We start from the raw sequence: 20,521 nt of genomic DNA on the forward strand, positions 1-20,521 counted from the left end.
CTTCTGATGTAATTGGTGTATTTGTTAAAGGGGTTTCTTCAAAAAAATATTGTGGGGAAACGTGTTTTTGTCAAGACTTTGGTATCGTTAAGGCACTGCTGTCCAGCCCTAATCCTAATGAACTTTTTCCACAGAAGACATTTTGATTTGCAGTAGAAAAAGGCACAGGTGAAAAACAAAAGAAAGAATGATTGCTGACATCCATTTAGCGGCATTTCTTTTTTATTCACCATAAGTCAAAATGTCTGCTGTGGAAAATGTATCTCTATATCTAAGTCATTTGCCCACATGGGTTTTCAAATTTGTTTATCCATTTTAACAGTTTGTCACTTTTGTCATCTCAGATGAATTACTCTTGCGGACATGCACTCAAAAGTATCACGTCACATAGGTTGCAATTCTTATTTGGCCTGCTAGATGGAGCTGTCACCTCATTTGAAAAGCCCTCACAAGTTGTTCCGTATCTGTAGCACTGACCTATGGAGGCTTTACCATCTCTATCCATAATCTGTGTGCATCCATATGTGTGAGTGACAAGTTAGGTGTCTCCCCTTCTCAGTTAAAATAGTAACATAATCTCATTGGTAATATGTTTAGACAACCAAATGCTAATTATATCAATGATTCCTGAATATTGAAGAAGTCAATTTTTTTGCTATATATTATTCATATTGGCTACTTGGTATTTTGCCAGCATGAAAGTTGTACTGAATGTGTATTTCATACATGTGCACCACTAAAAGGGAAATGTACTGATATTAAAAATCAAGATGTTCAAATATGGGCCTCTACCACACAATACATACCGGTACTTTATATCTACGCAACAGAATGCTGCTTCTCGAGGAAAGAGGTTGACATTTTTCCACAAAGTCTCTGCAATCTCATCAGTCCAGATCACATTAAATCTCCAGACATATACAATTTAATATGCAGCTACATACTCCCTATTTATGCCCCCTGAAGGATCACCTATACACTAACTGTTAATCAATTTGTAAAATCAAACTTTTTCAGGATCTTTCAAAAAGTATTTGTAATAAATTGCACCATGTATATTTGTTGGCAACCCTTCAAGGCATACGTGACAAAGTGTTAGTGATAAAGATCTAGGGACAATGTTAGCTCTACATTATATATGTGCTTGGAATTTAAGGTGTTTTCAACACAGAGTCCAACATGAAGGAAATGACGGCAAAGCTTTAAAATAACATGTGGCTTTATACAGATGTACTTAAGCTGTCCATGGGCTCTTGCTGTTCACTTCCAGTATTCCGCTCACTAACTTGTATGGTTCTTCTTTTGCCAGACATTAATTAGTCAGTGATATATGTCTGCAGTTAAAGCAGGGACACACGCACGCACGCACACGCACACACACACACACACACACACACACACACAAAGTCCTTAGGCTGGGTGTGGTACTTACTGCATAAGCCTCCCAACATGGCAGCAGTACAGGTTATTTAAGTTCACCGGTTGCTCATGGCTGTAAATGATTCAGCCACGGAGGAGCACTGATAGAGGTTTAGTTTCATCCGTTACTCACTTTTAAATGTGATAAAGCTGGCTTAAAAACTACCAACTACATGGGATTTGTTTCCAACAGTACTGCTTTGTCCTGATCTAATCTCAGCTGTTCGTATGTCAAACAAGCGTTTGACTCATGTTCTTTTCTCAGATAAAGCCTTGTGATAGAGAGTATATATGCATCCATGTTGGCTTACATTGTCATACATCACAGGTACTTTACACACATGATATGTATTACCTTCCCAGCGGTGAGGTGAAGGGTGTGGTGGGAACATGTCAACTGCAGAAACTGAGCCAAAACAATCCGGTTACACAGAGAGCGTGTGGCTTGTTTTATCCCCACCCCCCTCTCTCTTCCCTTTTTCTCTCTCTTCATACATTTTTCTTAACTATTAACTGAATACTGATCATGTAACCGCATGTACTTGAGGCAGTGTCAATTATGGGAAAACAACACACTAAAAGCAACCACTTCCTACTTTTTGGAGACCGCTTAGTTGAAGCAACAAGTCATCAAACACATGAGTTTACATGAGTAAAGTATATTCAGCAAAACGTTTTTTAGTATCAAAAGTAAAACCACTCATTATGCAGAATAGCATATTTAAAAAGTAAACTATACCACCCACAATGATTTATTACAACTTCGTAACACAAAATGTGTCCCTATTAAAGAGCCATAATGAATCTATAATACCGTAATAAATATTAAATGTGAGCTCTTTAGAAAGTGTGCCTTATTAAAAAGTGCTACATTGATGTACAGTGTATTCTGTAACAATGTGTTATATTTTACAGTTATGTAATGTTTTCATCAGAAGAGTCGGATAAATGTTAAACGAGTAAAATGTTCAAAATAAATGTAATGCATAAATGTAGTGCAGTAGAAGCGGGCCATAATGTAACTTAAGTAACATGGTGGAGGAAGTCTTCATATCCTTTACATACATACAAATAGCAATACTGCAATATATAAATACTCCATTTCAAGTAAAAGTCTTGAATCATATTGTATTTTGTGTATTTTTTTGTATGCAACATCTTCATGTAAAGTGTTAACAATGGCTGTCAATGTGGTGGAATAAAAAATACAATAGAAATAGAAAGTAGCATAACATGTAGTACAAGTACCTCAAATAAGTAGTACTTTCCGATACGACAGTTATTGCAAATGTACTACTTCTTTCAGCTTTTGCTATTTCATTCTACTGTACATTGTCTCTTGTCATGTGTATATGTTGTATATATCTTTATTGTGTAGTCTAAGGTTAGAGAGAGAAAAGGCATTTCCTGTGATACCCTCACACCTAAAAGTATTCATTATAATCCTTTTGCACCTCAGCCGTGCAGACATTGCACATTGCACTCCTCCCTTCATTCCGCTCGGGTCGTGAACTTTCTCCGGTCCCTTCCGGTCCCAACTCGACAGGGTGCGGACCGGGAGGGTGGAGTCCACCGCCGCTGCTCCAAGAGCATTTAGCACACTGCATACTTGGCGCTGTCTGCATGCACTTCTCGCACAGCTGAGCCGAGACGAGCCGCACTCCTCCTCCGGGTCTGCACTTTATTTGGAAACTTTATTTTTCCATCGAAGTGCAACTGTGTTGGGAAGATGATGGATCCGCTGCGTTCAGCGATGGTGACCAGGAGTCCCGACGACACGTCGCTCGCGGTGCCCTCCGACAGCAAGCTGCGCACGGGGCCGCAGCGCGTGCTGGAACAAGTGCACACCATCAAGAGGAGCAAGTCCAAATCGGGGAAGAACGGCTCACCGTCGCCCTCACCCTCACCAACAAGTATGGAACATGGCTTCATACAGCATCATATTGTTCGGAATAATAACACATAATAGGCAACCTCTTTATTTGGACAGTGATGTCGACTCTCGGGCTTCCTATTTGTGCGTCATACCATGTCCTCAGAAGTTGCATCCTTCTTTATTTGTCTGCATGGGCTAACACTGGGGATCTACACGCCTGCGGTTTCCAGTTTACTAGTCAACTCTGTGTGAAAGAGGGCAATTGTAGAAATGCATTTGTTTATCTTTGGGTGTTCCGCCTCGAAGGTGACAGTAGCACATCACAGGTGTGTCGTCAACGCCAAAATAGGCCCCTGTTATAGGCCATATCGCCAGTTAGAAAAGTGACCCCTTGCTGCTATTTCAAAAGAAAGTGATTTTTGCTTGTGTGATTTCTGTGATACTGTCAGAGACGCATCATACTTCCCCTGAGCATGCCGCAGCGGTTTCTCTGCGTCAGTTCACTTAAACGACAATTTAAGTCTGGTATTTGGCTTTTACTGCAACAGGCGTTACAACGATCCACCAAAAATTGAGAAATGAAATATTTGTATCTTGTGAAATGGGTGCAGGTTAAAGGGAAACGCAGGGGTATATCAGTTGATTGTGTTATCTATAAAGTAGGGCAAACTATGTTCATGCTATTTTACTCTTTTACTGGCAACGCTTCAAGTGATTGTGAAGTTTGTGGTGCGCACGATAAGGACACCTCTGGCCTGTTAAAATGTGGCCTCCATTAATGATTGTATTTCATGGTGGAGACAGATTTTTTTTTGCCCATATCATATGAGGCTTAAGGCCAAACCAGATAACGGTCGTTACAGAAGACAAACTCCTTCCCTAGTAAGACATGCTTTATCATTTGTAGTCTACAAAAGGAAGAGCTTCTAAATGACCTGTTTATTGTTTTTTCCAAGCTGTTAATTTGTCCTTTTGTTTTTTGTCCGACAGTCTTTATTTAAGAGAAACTTAATGGTCTAAAAAGGACATTACGTAAAAGTAAGCTGACGATCGAGCAATACTTTGCCCAGGGCAAATGTCTACCAAACACATGACAGTAGTCAAACACTGAACATTAAGAAATAAATGACCACAAAGTTAGTTTTGCACACAGGCCCTGAGGCTGCTCTCAATTGTAATATATGTTAAGCAGTGTTATTGAATTAAAGTTTCTGGCTTGTCCGAAATAGACTGTTTACTTTCATTGTTGGACTATAACAGGGGTCGGAAACCCGCGGCTCCGGAGCCGCATGCGGCTCTTTAGTCTGTTGCGGCTCCCTGAGGCTTTGGCAAAAAAAAAAAAAAAAATAGAAAACTTTTTTTTTTTTTGCCCAGTGGAAAAACTTTCAAAGGGAATTCCTCTTATCTTGGAGTTTTAGGTGATATTGGGTCAGTGACAATAAAAATAAATGTTTAAATATTTCTTTCACTAAAATGTGCGTCACGTCGCTGTCAAGCCTCCGCTCCTGCAGCTGCTACTCGTGATTCAGAGCCCCGCCCTCACGCGCAGATGAGTGCAGAAGAGCGATTCCTCAACTGCTGCAGCAAACTGAGTAAAGTAGATATACTTTCAGGAAGTGGATCACATCTCCAAACTCCACTACTGCTGCTGGTTCTGTGTCAGCTCATGAGTAGGGTTGGGTACTGAGAACCGGTGCCAGTATGGCACCGGTTCCAACACGTCCGGTACCTACCGGACCGAAAAGCAACGCAGATTTCGGTGCTTCCTTCCGGTGCCTGAGCCGATTTAAATACTTTTTTTTTTACACTACTCTGTAAAGTTGCACGGTATATAGATACTAAAAAGGTAGCGCGGTACCCGCACGCTAAAAACGATTATTAAAATAGCGCGGATCAGAGCACACTCGCTGCCCTGCTCTCTGTCTGCCTGCATGCAGAGCGGGGCTCGAGGGGGCGGGGCTTCCAGCGCTCACACACACAGTGCGCGCACACAGAGATCGCTGGAGATACGAGCACGAGCTTTTGAACGTCCGTCCTCGGCTTGACAAATCTCTCCAGTTGATATTAATGATGACGTGTAGTCCAGTAAAGCAGCAGTTTTAGAATCCAACAGTGTCTGAGTTCTGTTGCACACGGTCCCATCAGGACACCTGATTGGACTAGTGTCTGTTCTTTTTTTAAATATATATTTTTATAGTTTGAAGTTAAAAGGTTTGAAGCTGTAGTTTGAAGTCAAGTGTTTTGTATGTACTTATTTATTTATATCTATAGTATACTTTAAACAGTTAATAATATTGTTCAATTTGAAGAAAAAAAATTGCCTTGGCAATAAAAAAGTATCGGTTCAGGCTATATATAATATGACTATATATAAAACTTCAGAAGCTGTGATATCAAATCATTTTTGCGGCTCCAGACAATTTTTTTTTGGTGGAAAAAGGTCAAAATAGCTCTTTGGATACGAAAGGTTGCTGACCCCTGGACTATAAGACCACTTCTGTTCTGTCAGGTATTAAAGGGCAGGTTAACCAAATTGCAAAGAAAGCCATTATATTACCACCCTTCCAGAGTGCTGTGCAGCCAGTTTTGGTTTGATGTGCTCTGGCACTTCTGCTGCTGCCCCCAGCACAATGGAAGTGGTCCAAGAATGAAAGGTATGGAAAGATAAAAGAGACTGGTCATCTATCCGTAAAGCTCTCCTATTCATCTATTCTTTCATTTCGAAGTTAAATGGAATAAAATGATCATGATTTGGCTCGAGGCAGCAGACGTTTCCTAGGAATATCATAAAACTAAAATCATAAAATTAAAAAAATCTGCATGGCTAGAGAGTTAGATAAAGAGACAATTAGTTTTTTTATTGAGTCAGTGAGCTGACCCTTTCAGGCCTTTTCATTTAGGGATATGATGCATTAGTCACTTTAGGAAAACTTTCCTTTTCTGTACAGACCTAAGGTTTGATAACGATGATGAGTGTGTCATTGTTTTGACAACCATAATCTTCTAATGGTGAAGTCTCAGGCTGCGAGTCTCCCGTTCCATGAATCACCCAACGAGTCCGACAGACGAAGGTGGTGAAACATGTTGACTATGTGCTGTTGAATTAAAGGATTACCATATTGGTTTTTACACCTGTAATATGTGTGTAATAAGGTCTTCTCAGCTATTTTAAATATCAATGAATGACATACATTTATACAACATTGGAAGGATATCTTTGTTCACCATAAACCTGTTTATTTTACATAAATGATATAACACTAGTAATAAATGGCAAGTAAAGCAAAACGGAAGCCCACAAAAATATTAAAACTTTCGGCGACACTTTCTGTGCTCATTGGAGGTGTTATCACCATGACAACATTAATCAGTTTAGGTGTGTTTTGGATGTCTTTGTTATTTGTCATACAGGACTGAGTAACATCTTGTGGTTAATTAATAGTCAGCTGATCTTGCATTCTTATTCTTCTCTGTATGACTCTGTTGTTTATTTTAGTTCTCGTTCTTTCTCCTCTTTTAACAGGCCAGTTTCATACATACGAGTTTGGAGCCTTCAAGTTTTCTCCCTCCAAATCAAATGGCACCTTCAGCACCACCAACTCCAGTCTGTCAACCGGCTACAGCAGAGCGGTAATGGTTTCTCTCATGGATAAGCCCTGGTTAATGTTTTACAGATAGTCAGAGCACAAGTGCGCTTCCCTTTCACAGACTCAACATTAAAGGTGCAGTGTGCAGCATAATATTCATAACTCCATCTGACATCTGTTGCTCCTAAAGTAGTGTTATTATTATTATTATTATTATTAGGGCGGCTGTAGCTCATGGGGAGAGTGGTCGTCCTGAAACCACAAGGTAGCCGGTTCGATCCCTGGACTCCCCATAGTTTGCATGTTGAAGTGTCCTTGAGCAAGACACTGAAGCCCCAGTTTCTCCCTGGGCGCTTCACAGCAGCCCACTGCTTCTTAATTACTAAGGATGGGTTAAAGTGAGAATACTTTCCCCTCTGTGGGACTAATAAGGGATTCATTATTATTATTATATTAAAGATGCCTCTGAGCTAGGCGAGCAACGTAACCACGTTTTTTAAATTGGTGGCTCGCGTTACCGCAGTCGTAGAAAGGTAGGCGTAAGTGGACGGGTATCAAATCCTACACACTCTTTAAGACCAGATCCATGGTTTTACTCTACTCACAACTACTTTATGGTACATAGCTGTTGATCAGTTTTTAGGTTTTTGAACGTTTTCTTCTGTCATTTGTGCTTCAATTCAGTTATACCTGCAATAATCTTTTGTTAATAATAGTTACTTTTTTGTTGTAATACAAATTAGGCTTCTTAAATGAAACCTTTCAAAGATAACATACCGTAAAACAATAAACTGATGAATGCCTTTAATTGCAAAGTAACAATTTTAGGAAATAATCAGTTTATTAAGTTGATGTTAGCTTATCATGAAAACTGGAGGTGGGGAAACAGCTAGCTGCCTCCCTAAAGCTCAATAATAAACATGTTGTAACAAGGCAAGAGTGCAAATAAACATACTTGCTAAACTGTCGAAGTATTCACTTCAGAAAATATAAAACACTGGATCATGCTTTGAAAAGTTATTGGCTGAAAAGAATTTATACTTTTCTTTTGGTAAATGTTGTCAAAGATTCCTCCCTGCTCACTGTTAATGTTTTGAAGCTTAACTCTGAGAACTTTGGTTAAATAATTATAAGCACTGGAATCACGGAGGGTAAAAATCTGCCTATTAATCTGTTTAAAAAAAGAAAATGGGAGGCACCTCTCGGTCACAGGTGATTTATGACATTATTTTATGAAGCATTATACCGTACTTGAGCTGGTTGAACTCATGGTTTTGCTGGTTCGGCAATCATCTTTTGTTAGTGAGCGAGTTAGTGTGGGAGTGTCTGAGGAACTGTGCTGTACTGTTTATGATGAACAATTAGCATGACACACACACCCAATCCAGTTTGTGTGATTTTATTTGGAAATAGACAAATATTCGTATGTATTCGTTGTCACTCAAGTGCAGCCTCGTCACTAAGATGTGCGTGTGTGTGTGTGTGTGTGTGTGTGTGTGTGTGTGTGTGTGTGTGTGTGTGTGTGTGAGAATGCATTTACTCTGGGTTGACTTGACCTACTGACAGTGAGTTGAGGCATGTCGAGGGGGTGTGGTGACGTGCCCATTTCATGATATCCCACATGGTGCCACATTGTGTTTTCATCGTGTTAATCTGATTCTGTTGAGTTCACTGTCAACTGCAAAATGAATACTTAAGTTACCTGGTAAAAGATGCCTTGCCGAGCTGGATGCTTGACTGCCATACGTGTATTAATATTCCGGATTGAGAGTAGGACATGATTATGTTATACCTGCAATCATTTTTATCCATACAAAGTTACTGTTTTGTGGTATAGCAGATTAGGCTTCTTCTCTGTATTACCTCTAGAAAATAACATAACATTCAACAATTAATGGATACTGTTACTTGCATACAAGTAAAGAACAATTTAAAGACATATTTTGTTGTTAGTTTACCGATCCAACATGCAAATCTGCCTACCAGCACACCTAAAGCTCGATAATGAACATGTTATAACACATTTTTTAAATCCATACAAAAACTAAAATACAAAATTGTACAAATGACAGGTTTTGGTTTTTCGGTTATTTTTTGGGTCACTGGTTCAAGTCCTCGCATGGACCAAAAACGGATTGTGTTGTGATAGCTGGAGAGGTGCGAGTTCATCTTCTGGGCACTGCTGAGGGGCCCTTGAGCAAGGCCCTAAAGTAGCCCCGAGTGCTCCTACTGCTAGGATGGGTTAAATGCAGAGGCTACATTTCACTCTGTGTGCTGTGTCGTGTGTCCAAAATAAAGTTGATTCACATTTGACATTTTCTGTGAAACACTAAATTTAGTGGAAATGCGATTGCTCACAAAATTAGGTAAAATATCTAGAGGGAATGTCTGTCAGTTAGATACTTGAAAAGGAAATACTTGAGGAAGCTGGCTGTAGCCACTAGCCAATAATGGAAGCATTTCGCACTTTGAGAGTAAACACACTGTCAGTTCTTATCAAGCGGGTTGTTGACAGATTCCTCCTCTGTCATGATTTTGCCGCTTAGTAGCACGGCTGGCTGGTAACTGAGCAACCAGTCCGGTTTAAAACAGGAATGAGTCACACAGAACCCACTGTGTGTGTGCGTGTGTGCATACGTGCGTGTGTGCAGCCCTGTGTGCGTCTGATGGCAATGTTCCTTGACTGTAGTTTTTCAAATAAACAAATAAGAGAACAAGGTTTAGCTACGAGAATGACTCATCATTAAAGCATTAGCTCGACATGTTCTGTCGTTATGCTCGGGCTGTGCCAAGTTTATTTCTTGCTCTCTCTTTTGCTGTAAAGCTTAAACAGTGTGCTTCATACACACAGACAAAGCAATACAATCTAAGTCAAAATAATTTGATACACAAAAAACAACGTAATTAAGTAAGATTAAGGTGCTTAGTGGCGTCAAGATTGTGAAGAAAGGTTGAACGGGTGCTGTGTCTGACTTGCACACACAAAGATCCACTGTGAGAAACCGCTCAACTGTGCCAGCCGTCTTCTAACACAACAGCTTGAGTTGGTCTCCAATGACGGATATTATGTTGCTTTAGTTTGTGTGGTGCATTCTGTTGCTTTCAGCATAAACTGAGGTAGAAAGAAGGTATGCAGGGTTTGAATCAGGTCAAATTACTCCGTCTTGGTTTACAGGTAACTTCTTTGAAAATTGTTCAAATGGAAAGTGAACTTTCTACTTTCAGTTTTTCTCCGTCTCCTGGATTTGTGTAACAGAAAAACATTACGTTGATGCAGTGATTTAGTATTTCTCTTTGTCATTGCCAGCAAAGACTAATTTATACTTCCTAAGATATGTTTTTTTCAATCTAACCCGTCATTATATCCACATTACTGATGATTATTTATCAAACATATCATTGTGTAATTGATTTGTGAAAGCACCAAAGCTTAGCCTACCATATTGTTGCAATGTTGCTATTTGATTTTCTCCATAATCACATGGAATGCTTTATGTAAAAACCTCCTGAGCATTAATTTCTACTTTTTAGGTAAATACTCAGAAGAGTCGTACTCTGTCCGGTAGAACCACGGGAGCAAGACATGTCAGCACCTCGGGCATATGGGATCAGCAAATCAACGGTTCCAACTGGCGCCAGAGTCCCAATGGGTTGAAATCCGCTCGCAGTGACCCTGCTTTGGCTCCTACATTTTCTGCTGCACCCGTTATGGTGATCATTTATTTTTATGTTAATTTGTAGTGTCACTGAAATTACATTCATGTTGTTTTTAGGGACTCAATTCCACAAAGATGCTATATATATGTACTATCCATACTATATAACCATTGAATTTTTTTTTTTAGAGAGCGAAAGGGCAGGTGTACCAGAGCCAGGGCAACGTCCAGAGTCGAGTAAATCGAAACAGCACCTACTCTATGACCAACAGCACTCAGTTGACCAACAGCCAGTCACGCATCATCCAGCCGCCCTCTGCCCAGATTCACACTGAGGGCAAGATGGGCACCATCAAACCATCCAAGATAGAGCAACAATCCACGTGAGTTACTTCCCTGGCTTTTATTGACATTTTCAGGCAATATGAAGAGGTTGGCATGGAAATGGACATGGGATAAGAGACAAGTTTGGTACATTTTTCCAGTATTTTATATGTTTTTGATGTCTTAAGGTGGCACCCAATTCCAACATGAAGTTTATTTCATTGATAATTTAATTGCAGCCCAGTTATCGAGAGCCTTTTACATCAAAATGCATTCTTAGTCGACTAACTCTCATAGCAATTTTTCAACTAATCAATTGTTTGAATTAATCGACAGATCTGTACAACTGAGTTTCTCCACAAAGAATCACATAGAAGCCCGACTTAAAAAATTGTGTTTTACCAGAGATGTGTTCTCAAATTTCTTGAAAATAAATCATTCAGCTTAAAAAAAAAGCAAGAAGAACAACTAATCGACTAAAAAACATCTAGGTTGACTAAGACCAAAACAACCAGTTAGTTTGATAACTTACTAGGAGGTTATTTTTGCTGGCGGATTCATCTGCAGCCTTTTGTTCTTCTATTTGCAGCCAAGAGTATCTAAAAAATATAAATCCTGACATCTAAAACTAACTCTTAGTATCTAATTTCCAAGTTTCTCTTCTATTTCTGTGCCTGTTCCTGCAGGATCAATGGCGTTGTGAACATGTCAGACATGACACTAAATCAGGCGGTAGGGTTCCTGAGTCACCCTGACGAGAATTACCAGCAGTGTGGAGCCACCTTCATCCACCACACCACCTTCAAAGAGGAGAGCACCAAACAGGAGGTGCGAGTATAAACTGTTCAGACACACACCCTCCAAACATGGATGTTGTCTATTTCTACATCAGATTTGTGTGACGGCTGGCTTGTAATTATGATACAGTTGATGCAAAGGCTCGATGAAGACCTTTTGTGTAACCTGCCTTTCCCTGAGGCATTTATTAAGCATTTATTACGCATGTATTAATGTATCGTGTTGGAAATGCATTGCCACATTTTCTACAAAGATTCCTCCCACATTTACGCATTACAGGTTTTCCAACTAGGAGGTATCCCCCCTCTTGTGGCCCTGCTGCGGAGCCCCAACCCTGGGGTGAACCAGGCCGCTGCTGGAGCTCTGAGGAACCTGGTGTTCAAAGACCAGGACAACAAGCTGCAGGTCCAGCACTGTGGCGGCATAGCTAAGGCCCTGCAGCTACTAAAGGAGACAGATTCTACTGACACCCAGAAACAAATCACTGGTAGGATATTTGAATTGGGACAGGCCCTCAAAATATTGGGTAGAAGAGTGACCTAGTTTACTAAAATAGCATATCCCTAAATATAACATAGACTCAGCAAGCATTTTGTCAATTTCATATTATACATTTATTTTACAGTCACTGCCCGCTTCACTTTTGTGTTAGGTTCTTTGACCATCCATTTCTTCATAACACATTACGTTTTTAAGAACAAAGGGCAACAACATGGCGCATGGATGAACTACTTTTTAGATATTTTTTTTTTGATGAATGTACCTTTTCTGCTCTTGCCATATGAAGGCCTGCTATGGAACCTGTCCTCTTCTGATGAACTGAAGGGGGAACTTATCGCCACAGCTTTGCCTGCCCTGACTGAGAATGTGGTGGTGCCATTTACCTGCTGGTCAGACAACTGTGCCAACAACAACATACATCCTGATGTTTTCTACAGCGCCACAGGGTGCCTGAGGTGAGAGCATTTAAATGATCAGTGCTTCTGAGGATAGATCTGTTTGGCTAATAGAATAAGAATGATGAAGTGATGACAATTTGGACAGACTGAAACCACAAGTGACGTTGTTCATACATGGTGGAGTTGAACATTACCTGTTCACGTTTTTGACTTGATATGCTTGTGATATACAGCTGAACATTCGACTGAATTGAAGAAGAATTATTGACAGTTATGTAATGTAAATGTGGACAATAGTTATCATTGTAACATACTTATATTTAGTACTGCTTTAGAAACTTCTGTGCACCTGGTTCCTAATCTCCTTGATTAAATTTGCTAACAGGGTGGGATGGTGCAAGTTAGATGTTGGCCCTCACAGTTCTGTGTCTACTATTATATTCCAGACATGTTGTGTCTAGAATATAATAAGTGTTTCCTTCTGGATTTAAATGAATGTTTTAAATGTGTGTATAGAAACCTGAGCTGCGCCCAACAGAAGGAGCGGAAGGCAATGAGAGAGTGCCATGGCCTCATTGACTCCCTCATGAGTTACATCCAGTCCTGTGTGGCAGAGGAAAACCCTGATGACAAGGTAGGGTACATCTTCCCATCCACCAATAGTATTTGTTTAAATTAAAATGCTCTCCACACAGAATACATCACCTTTGCCAATTTTGTTGAACTCTGTTCGGCTACTACAGAGAAAAAGTTTCAGTGTACTGAAACTCCTCCACTCTGATCTACATCACCACTAACATTACTATTGATATAATTGATGCTGTCTATTAGAGCTGAAACAATTTATGAATGAATTGATGGAAGTTTAATCAGCAACTTTTTTGATAATAATCAAAATGATTGACTCCACCATCACAATTTTCTCTGTTTTTGATATCTTTGTAGACTGATTATCTTCAGTTTTAGACAAAACTAGCATTTTAAAGACTTAATTTTCAGATATTTTATAGAACAATTAATCAATTAATTAGGGAGACAATTATCGAGGGCTACAGTGAGCAATTGTCATCAATATTCACTACAATGCTAACTGAAAGACTTTTGGTTCAATATTGAAAGTTGAAACTTTGTTTTTTTTAACGATTTCCTCAATGGCCACTGGATTATTTTTATTTTTATACTTGTTTATACTTGTTAGCACATTGTTTGCCGAGAGCAGGCGAGAACAACTATTGTTGGATTCCTGTCTGGTGACGTACTCTGGTTCACTCAACTCATAGTTCCTGTAGAGCATGTCTCATGTGTCTCTCAGACATAAATGTGTTCAGTCCAAAAATATTAAGCACACACACAAATACAATACAAGTTCACAAACTCACATGTATAAGCAGGTCAATGCAAGCTGCAGGCTGAATCAGCATGTTTGTATATTTAGCTAATTTGTGGAAGTGTTAAGGTGTGAATGTGTGTTTACTTCTATGTCTGTGCTAGTACTCTGGAACACATGCTTCTTTGAATGAAGTAGTGGAGTATGATTGGTGTAAAGGTATCGTCTTGTAGTTATTGTGGTAATGGATGAGGACAGTTGCTGAGCTTTTCAATTTAATTGTGTTTCATTTACTTTTTGGTTAAGATAATTGTATTGTTAATCAAGCCTCAATAACTAAGCCCAACTGAATTAAGTGAAATTTTGAGAATAATAATAAAAAAAAAAATCATCTTTTCCCTGGAAAATGAACATGCAAACTGACCACTCACTAACCATCACTATTGTAGATATTTGGGATACCCAGAGTTCGGATTTATTTTTACTTGCATTTGTAAATGATGTAAACGCTTGGCTTTGAGTTTGACTTGGATTAAACACAGAAATTAGTACCCTTGATATTCAGATAATAAAATAATTAACCACTAACACGGTATTCTTTTTCATTCAATGGCATTGAATGAGAAGTGCATCGTGTGTCATTTATTTTTGCAATTGGGAGACTTACAATTTCTCTTCAAACACACTTTCAAATGTACATAGATATGTCAGGAACATTAGAACATAGATTTGCTGTGCTATGAAGTCTAGTACCAGTATCGTTAACCTCTCCTTTCCTCTCCTCTAGTCTGTGGAGAACTGTGCATGCATCCTACATAACTTGACTTACCAACTGGAGGAAGAGTCCCCTGAATGCTTCAAGAAGTTCCAAACTCCGATTGAGAACCAACCTGGGGGTAGAAAAAGCCCCACAGTCGGATGCTTCAGCCCCAAGAGTAGCAGGGCTCAAAAAGAGGTGGCCATCAACCACCACACCCTCCACCTCATGTTTTTTGACTAAATCATGATGTTCCTTGAATCAAGGCAGCATTTCCCTTTCCTTAAATCTCTCTCTTCCTTTCTCCTCAGTTGTCATTTGACGCAGTTCGGGGAATGCTGGAAGACAGCGCCCCATCAGGTGTGAAGTGGTTGTGCCATCCCAAAGCCATGCAGACCTACATGTCTCTGCTGACCTCGTCCAAGAAAGATGCCACCCTGGAAGCCTGCTGTGGTGCCCTGCAGAACCTCACTGCCAACAAGGGAATGGTGAGTACAAAGAAGATAATTATTAGGCTTACCATTTGTGTGTGGTGTCAACGGACATTCAGGATTACCTCAGGTTTACTAAAGAAAGGGAAGAAGCAACAGAGACGGAGATGTGGTGGGCGTAATGACAAATCAGCACAACTCATAACTGACTTGTTTTGTGAGAAAGGGTGGAGTTCTGTCTCCATGGATTCAGAGGTTACTTGAGAAAGAAAGAAGAAGTTAGAACAAGGGAAAGGGAGATGCATGCAAATGTCTAATACTTACAAAGTCAGCTGGATTTAGTATCACGATGCAAATATTGACCGCTACGGGGAAGAGGTTCGATAGCTAATATGTGTCCTTCCTTCTGTCTTGTTTGCTTCCATTTCAGGGGTCCAGTGCCATGAGTCAGATTCTGGTTCAAAAGCTGGGGGCTCTGCAGCAGATAGCCCCTCTTTTAAAGTCTCCTAACCGGAGCCTGCAGAAGACTGCCATGTCCCTGCTGGGTAACATGTCTCGCACCAGCAGTTTGCAGACCTCCATGGGTAAGGAAAAACATGAAGTATTGAGGCTGATGTTTGTTTGAAACGAAACATGAATGTAGAGTTAGTCCACATAAAACTGATTCGGTGTATGTTTCCTTTGTCTTCTCTGCAGCAAAGCAGATCCTGCCCGAGCTGACCAGCCTCCTCTCCGATGGCCCACGAGAGATGGGAAACTCGGACGAAACTATAGTGACCGCCTGCAACACAGTAAGGAGTTTAATGTTGGCGGACACTGAGGTCAGCAAGAAGGTCATCAATAAGGAACTGGTGTCATCAGTGGCGGACCTCAGTGAGAACAAGTGAGTTTTTATTTATTCAACTCTGTGTTAAAAATTCAGCTTTCACAGCTATGACAAACTTAAATGCATTTGTTTGTGTTTGAAGCACTTTGAACAGCCTCTGTGTCAGCTACACAAATATACTGGACTTGAAAGGAACAGTGTGTAGCATTTAGGGGGATCTGTTGGCAGAGATAGAATATAATATTAATAAGTATCTTTTCTTTAGTGCCGCCATGTTTCCACAGTAACATAGAACGGCAAACCAAACACTGGTTCTAGAGAGGGCCTTTGACGTTTTTGCGTCGCTCCACTGTAGTTCTACATGTTTGGCGCACAAAAGTTTCAGTTGGTTCTGATCTGAACTTCAGGGCTAGATGCCGCAAAATCGTTCACACTGCACCTTTTAGAGGGTGGGTTCTACAAACAAATGCAAAGGATATATTTCATATTATTTATTTTGAACAGACAGCGGTGCTAGTGTCAAAGGCAGGCAACATCCTCTACCTGGGGACAGAGTTATCCTTTTGCCCACTGGCAACTTTGGTAAACTATTTTCATTATAAAAAAAATTAACATTTCAAACTATTTTGTATTACTCTGTACAAACCCTTTCCCAAAAGGCAACAGGTTGCAGGCTATAAAACAGAGAAGCATATCTTATGAAATAGAAAAGAAAACTTGCACATCAGTAGGAGTTTCAATTAGTTCCACCTTGGCTATATGTAAACATTCAAAGCACCAAAATATGTATGTATGTAATACAGAAATTAAAATATCAATGGATACCTCTTTCTAGAGAAAATATTTCTGTTACTCTGCCATCAGTTTCAACTGGAACAAAAACAAAATAAATCCTGGTGAAAACCATGTCGCAGCATGTTCTGTGGATATGTGATGTAAACACTTTCTAGCATTCTTCCTCTTACCAAAAAGTGTATATCAAGCAACCTTTTAATCTACCGTCATGCAGTTGCTATTGCAGCCTTTTGTCAAAAGGTTATTTTAACAAAAAAATTGACACTCAGTCAACTTTTGTCTTCTGCTGTCAAAGTATTGCAAATATCAGTCGTACAGGTGGTGTCTTTAGTGCCTAAATTGCTTCTTTTCCTTAGAATTGGGTGAGGTTTGCCTTATTTTTGCTGTGTATTCTTAATAACCTCTGCCCTTCTTTCTGCCTCTTAGCTCTTTTCCCAAAGCCAGCAAAGCAGCTTCCGGGCTGCTCTACAGCTTATGGAACGAGAAGAATTTTCAAGGCGCTGTGAAAAAGGTAAATCAGAAGGATCTGAAATGATGTGTGACTGATTGTTTGTGTGAATCTTTAAGGCAGACACAAGGTGCACCTATTGTATCTGCGTATCTGGTTTAGTCTTAACACCTGCACACGAACAGAAGGAGGGCCCAGCTGAAATGAGTGTGTTTATTATTACTCCTCTGGCGCACACAATCACTTTCCCTTCCCTCCTGCCACACCCAGAAGTTCAGTGAATACAGAAACAGTCACGTTGGAATCTTGGCGGACTGGTTTTTGATGTTCACTGTCTAATATGGGAGGAGTAACACATGGAAGAGAGAGGAAGAAGAGATCGTGCAAAGACAGGGTAGAGGATCTTCAGAATACATGAAAGATATTCAAGAAGTTTCTATAATGACTATGGGCAAGGGTGCTTACATGAATGATATGAACAGTAGCAACATTTGTACATGCCATGAATCAAGACATTAAAGTGACAGCTGGCATAAGAGGGAAAACATCCCAGTTTTTCCACTGCCATGATTGGCCCAAGGCTGCTCTAAGTTGCTGACGCAGTACATTTCCTTTTAATTAGTGTGTGTGTGTGTGTGTGTGTGTGTGTGTGTGTGTGTGTGTGTGTGTGTGTGTGTGTGTGTGTGTGTGTGTGTGCGCGCGTGTGTGAGACACTTTGAACTGATATATATTTCTTTATTTTTGATCTACAGCTCGGGATGGGGAAATCTCTTTTTGTCAACGACCAAACCACAGCAGTGTACAAGTCGATGCAAGTTATTGAGTAAGTGTGCTGGACGATTGATAGGAGCAGCACCACAGAAACTTGAATGGTATAACTTGTTTCTGAATGCTTTTGGATCAGTCGGACCAAAATGAGCAGAATTTGTGTCGCAAGGATTCAAACGTTTCCCTCTGTTTCCCTTTTCCTGCATGTTCTCATGCGTGTCAGATGAAAACCAGCATGTTAAGACACTGCTGTGGCCACACCCTTTTCAACGAGAAGAGTAAAATTACTTTGTTGAAGAGCATATCAATAAAGAGTGAATCATACATTGTACATACTTTAGTGAAAAGAGAGCTTTTAATTTCATCAGTAATTCTGCAGCAAATTATGTATTTAATTTGGATATGTTTCTATCTGTGTATATAAAGGGGTGAGTTTGTTTTTGTTAGGTGATGTGCGCATGTGCTGAAACTCAGTTAGTCTGGCCTGAGAGCTACAATACACCCGACAATGGTATCTGCAGTTACAATTGTCGGCAGAACAGATACATTATCTGTTGTGGCCTTGAAGTCTGAGCAGCCAAAATGAAAGTAATAAAAAATGATATAAAAAGCTAAAAACAAAAACAAAAGATATTATATTATAAAGGTATTATTGATACTGTTGTTTTGTTTATGCAAACTTGTACATCCAGTTTGAACCTTGTTCTGTTATCTGTTTCATTCTGTGATTCAGAGTTTAGTTTTATAAAAAATAAATGAACGAACAGCTTCCTACACAAGTGCCTAAATAGTTAAAGGAATAGTTCCACGTTTTGGGCAACAGGCCTGTTTATTTTCTTCCTGAAAGTTGCTGAGAAGAGTTATACCGCTGTTATGTCTGTACATTGAATGTGAAGATGCAACCAGCAGCCAGTTAGCTTAGCACAAAGACTGGAAATGAGGAAAGAGCGAGTCTGGCTCTGGCCGAAGGTAACACAATCCACCTCCCTGCACCTCTCCAGCTCAATGCATAACACATTCTCTCTTTTTTTTTTATTTTATCAAGATTGTGGTGTTACAGGCTTTATGGGCCCTGTAAAACCACAATGTGTCATTTCTACACACTTGTTTGTGTGGATTACATGAACAAGAGATAAGGTGTTAAGACGTGGAAATATATTACCTTTGGACAGAGCTGGACAAGCTGTTTTCCCTGTTTCTAGGCTTCATGCTAAGATAATAACCAGCTGCTGGCAGTAGCTTCATATTCATCAGATATGATGATCTGGTCATGTAACTCTCGATGAAAAAGTGAATAAGGATATTTCCCAAAATATTAAACTATTCCTTTACAGTGCAGTACTAAAAGTCTTGGTATTTTCTGTCGCTTTGTCATAAAGTTGCCTATTGAAATTTACAAACTGTATGTTTTGTTTGTTTTTTCATTGTTTGTTTTCTTGCATATGGAGAAAGAGAAGTATTGTACACAACATGTAACACCATCTATGCCCATTCACTTTGACTATGTATAGGAATTTGGAGCAATATAAACAGTCCGTTGTCCCCCTGAAAACCATTTTTAAAGTCTGATATTAAAGGTAATCACAGTTGACATAGCCTAGCCTATAGTTTAGCACACTGGTAGTCATTTAAGTGTTCTGTAAAGTAATTTTACAGAAGTCACTAAGGAGATAATGAAGGGGCTGCGCCCTCGAACATAAGTCAAATGAATTATTATCTGTATGCATCACCTCAGGCCAGATGAGCTGCACATTCAAATATATGTTCAAATGCTTTTTGATTAAAAAACAAACATGTAGTTCTTCAGCTAAAACTTTTAAATGTGTTTTTTTGTTACTTTACCTTTACAGTTTTAAGTCGTATTGCAGGGTATATGCTCTCATAACCAAACTACAGTCTTATTTACTGAAAAACGTCTTTTTAAAACCTCTCAAAACTCCAATGCATTTCGCAGACAGCATTATAAATCACTAAAGCAACAATACACTGCAGCGGACTGTTTTAACGGTAAACATAGTTTTCCTGTACATATATTCCTGCTCAGGCTCATTTGCCTGGAGGAAGGTTGATGTCAGTATTGCTTGGAATGTATTTTTTGAAAGATGTGTTTGTGGCATATAATAAGGAGCGTTCCCTGTCACTCAGTCTGTACATGGAATAAATAACAGATATGAAGACAGCATTGTAAGTGGTGATCTTTTCTTCAACAAACAACGTAATTGAATGTGCTAACAAAAGGTTCATACGATGTTCATGTATGCAGTATACGAGCCATTTTGGAACATACTGGATTCTCTGTTCATCATTTCTTGTATATCTCTTAAAATAATTAGGCTCGAAGTTTTCATTCCACCTGGGTTTTTGTGGTGTGTGCGCATGCCGCTCTCTGACTAAGAAAACAACTATGCACACAAAATGAGAAGTCTTTCAGCTCCAATTACTAACTTGTCTGTGAGGATCTGAACGAAGCAGCTTTGGTGAGATTTAAATCCCATGAGTTGATCACGAATGTCCGCTGTTTTAAAAAAATACATCCATTGTCCCGGCAGCTTTTTTCCACCATTCCTTTTTTACGAAGGTTGAATGCACCGGTGACAAAATTAAAAAAAA

The 20,521-nt window shown here is 39.6% G+C and overlaps 1 protein-coding gene across 1 annotated transcript; it reads left to right on the forward strand.

The window, feature by feature from the left end:
* Positions 1–3,113: 3,113 nt before the first annotated feature.
* Positions 3,114–20,081, forward strand: pkp1a (plakophilin 1a). Its single transcript, XM_079226381.1, has 14 exons — positions 3,114–3,332; positions 6,819–6,925; positions 10,414–10,593; positions 10,728–10,921; positions 11,549–11,690; positions 11,940–12,147; positions 12,448–12,616; positions 13,076–13,193; positions 14,674–14,841; positions 14,955–15,131; positions 15,505–15,658; positions 15,771–15,957; positions 17,122–17,206; positions 17,896–20,081. The coding sequence occupies exons 1-14, from the start codon at positions 3,149–3,151 to the stop codon at positions 17,968–17,970; spliced, it is 2,148 nt and encodes a 715-aa protein (XP_079082507.1). The 5' UTR covers positions 3,114–3,148; the 3' UTR covers positions 17,971–20,081.
* The last annotated feature ends 440 nt before the right edge of the window (positions 20,082–20,521 follow it).

The sequence above is a fragment of the Taurulus bubalis genome (genome assembly GCF_910589615.1).
Source record: "Taurulus bubalis genome assembly, chromosome: 11".
Taxonomy (NCBI): domain Eukaryota; kingdom Metazoa; phylum Chordata; class Actinopteri; order Perciformes; family Cottidae; genus Taurulus; species Taurulus bubalis.

Coding starts and splice junctions, on each gene's coding strand:
- pkp1a (XM_079226381.1), top strand. CDS start 3,149: ATGATGGATCCGCTGCGTTCAGCGATGGTGACCAGGAGTCCCGACGAC. Junction 6,926..10,413: donor CAACCGGCTACAGCAGAGCG/GTAATGGTTTCT, acceptor TCTACTTTTTAG/GTAAATACTCAGAAGAGTCG. Junction 14,842..14,954: donor GTAGCAGGGCTCAAAAAGAG/GTGGCCATCAAC, acceptor CTTTCTCCTCAG/TTGTCATTTGACGCAGTTCG.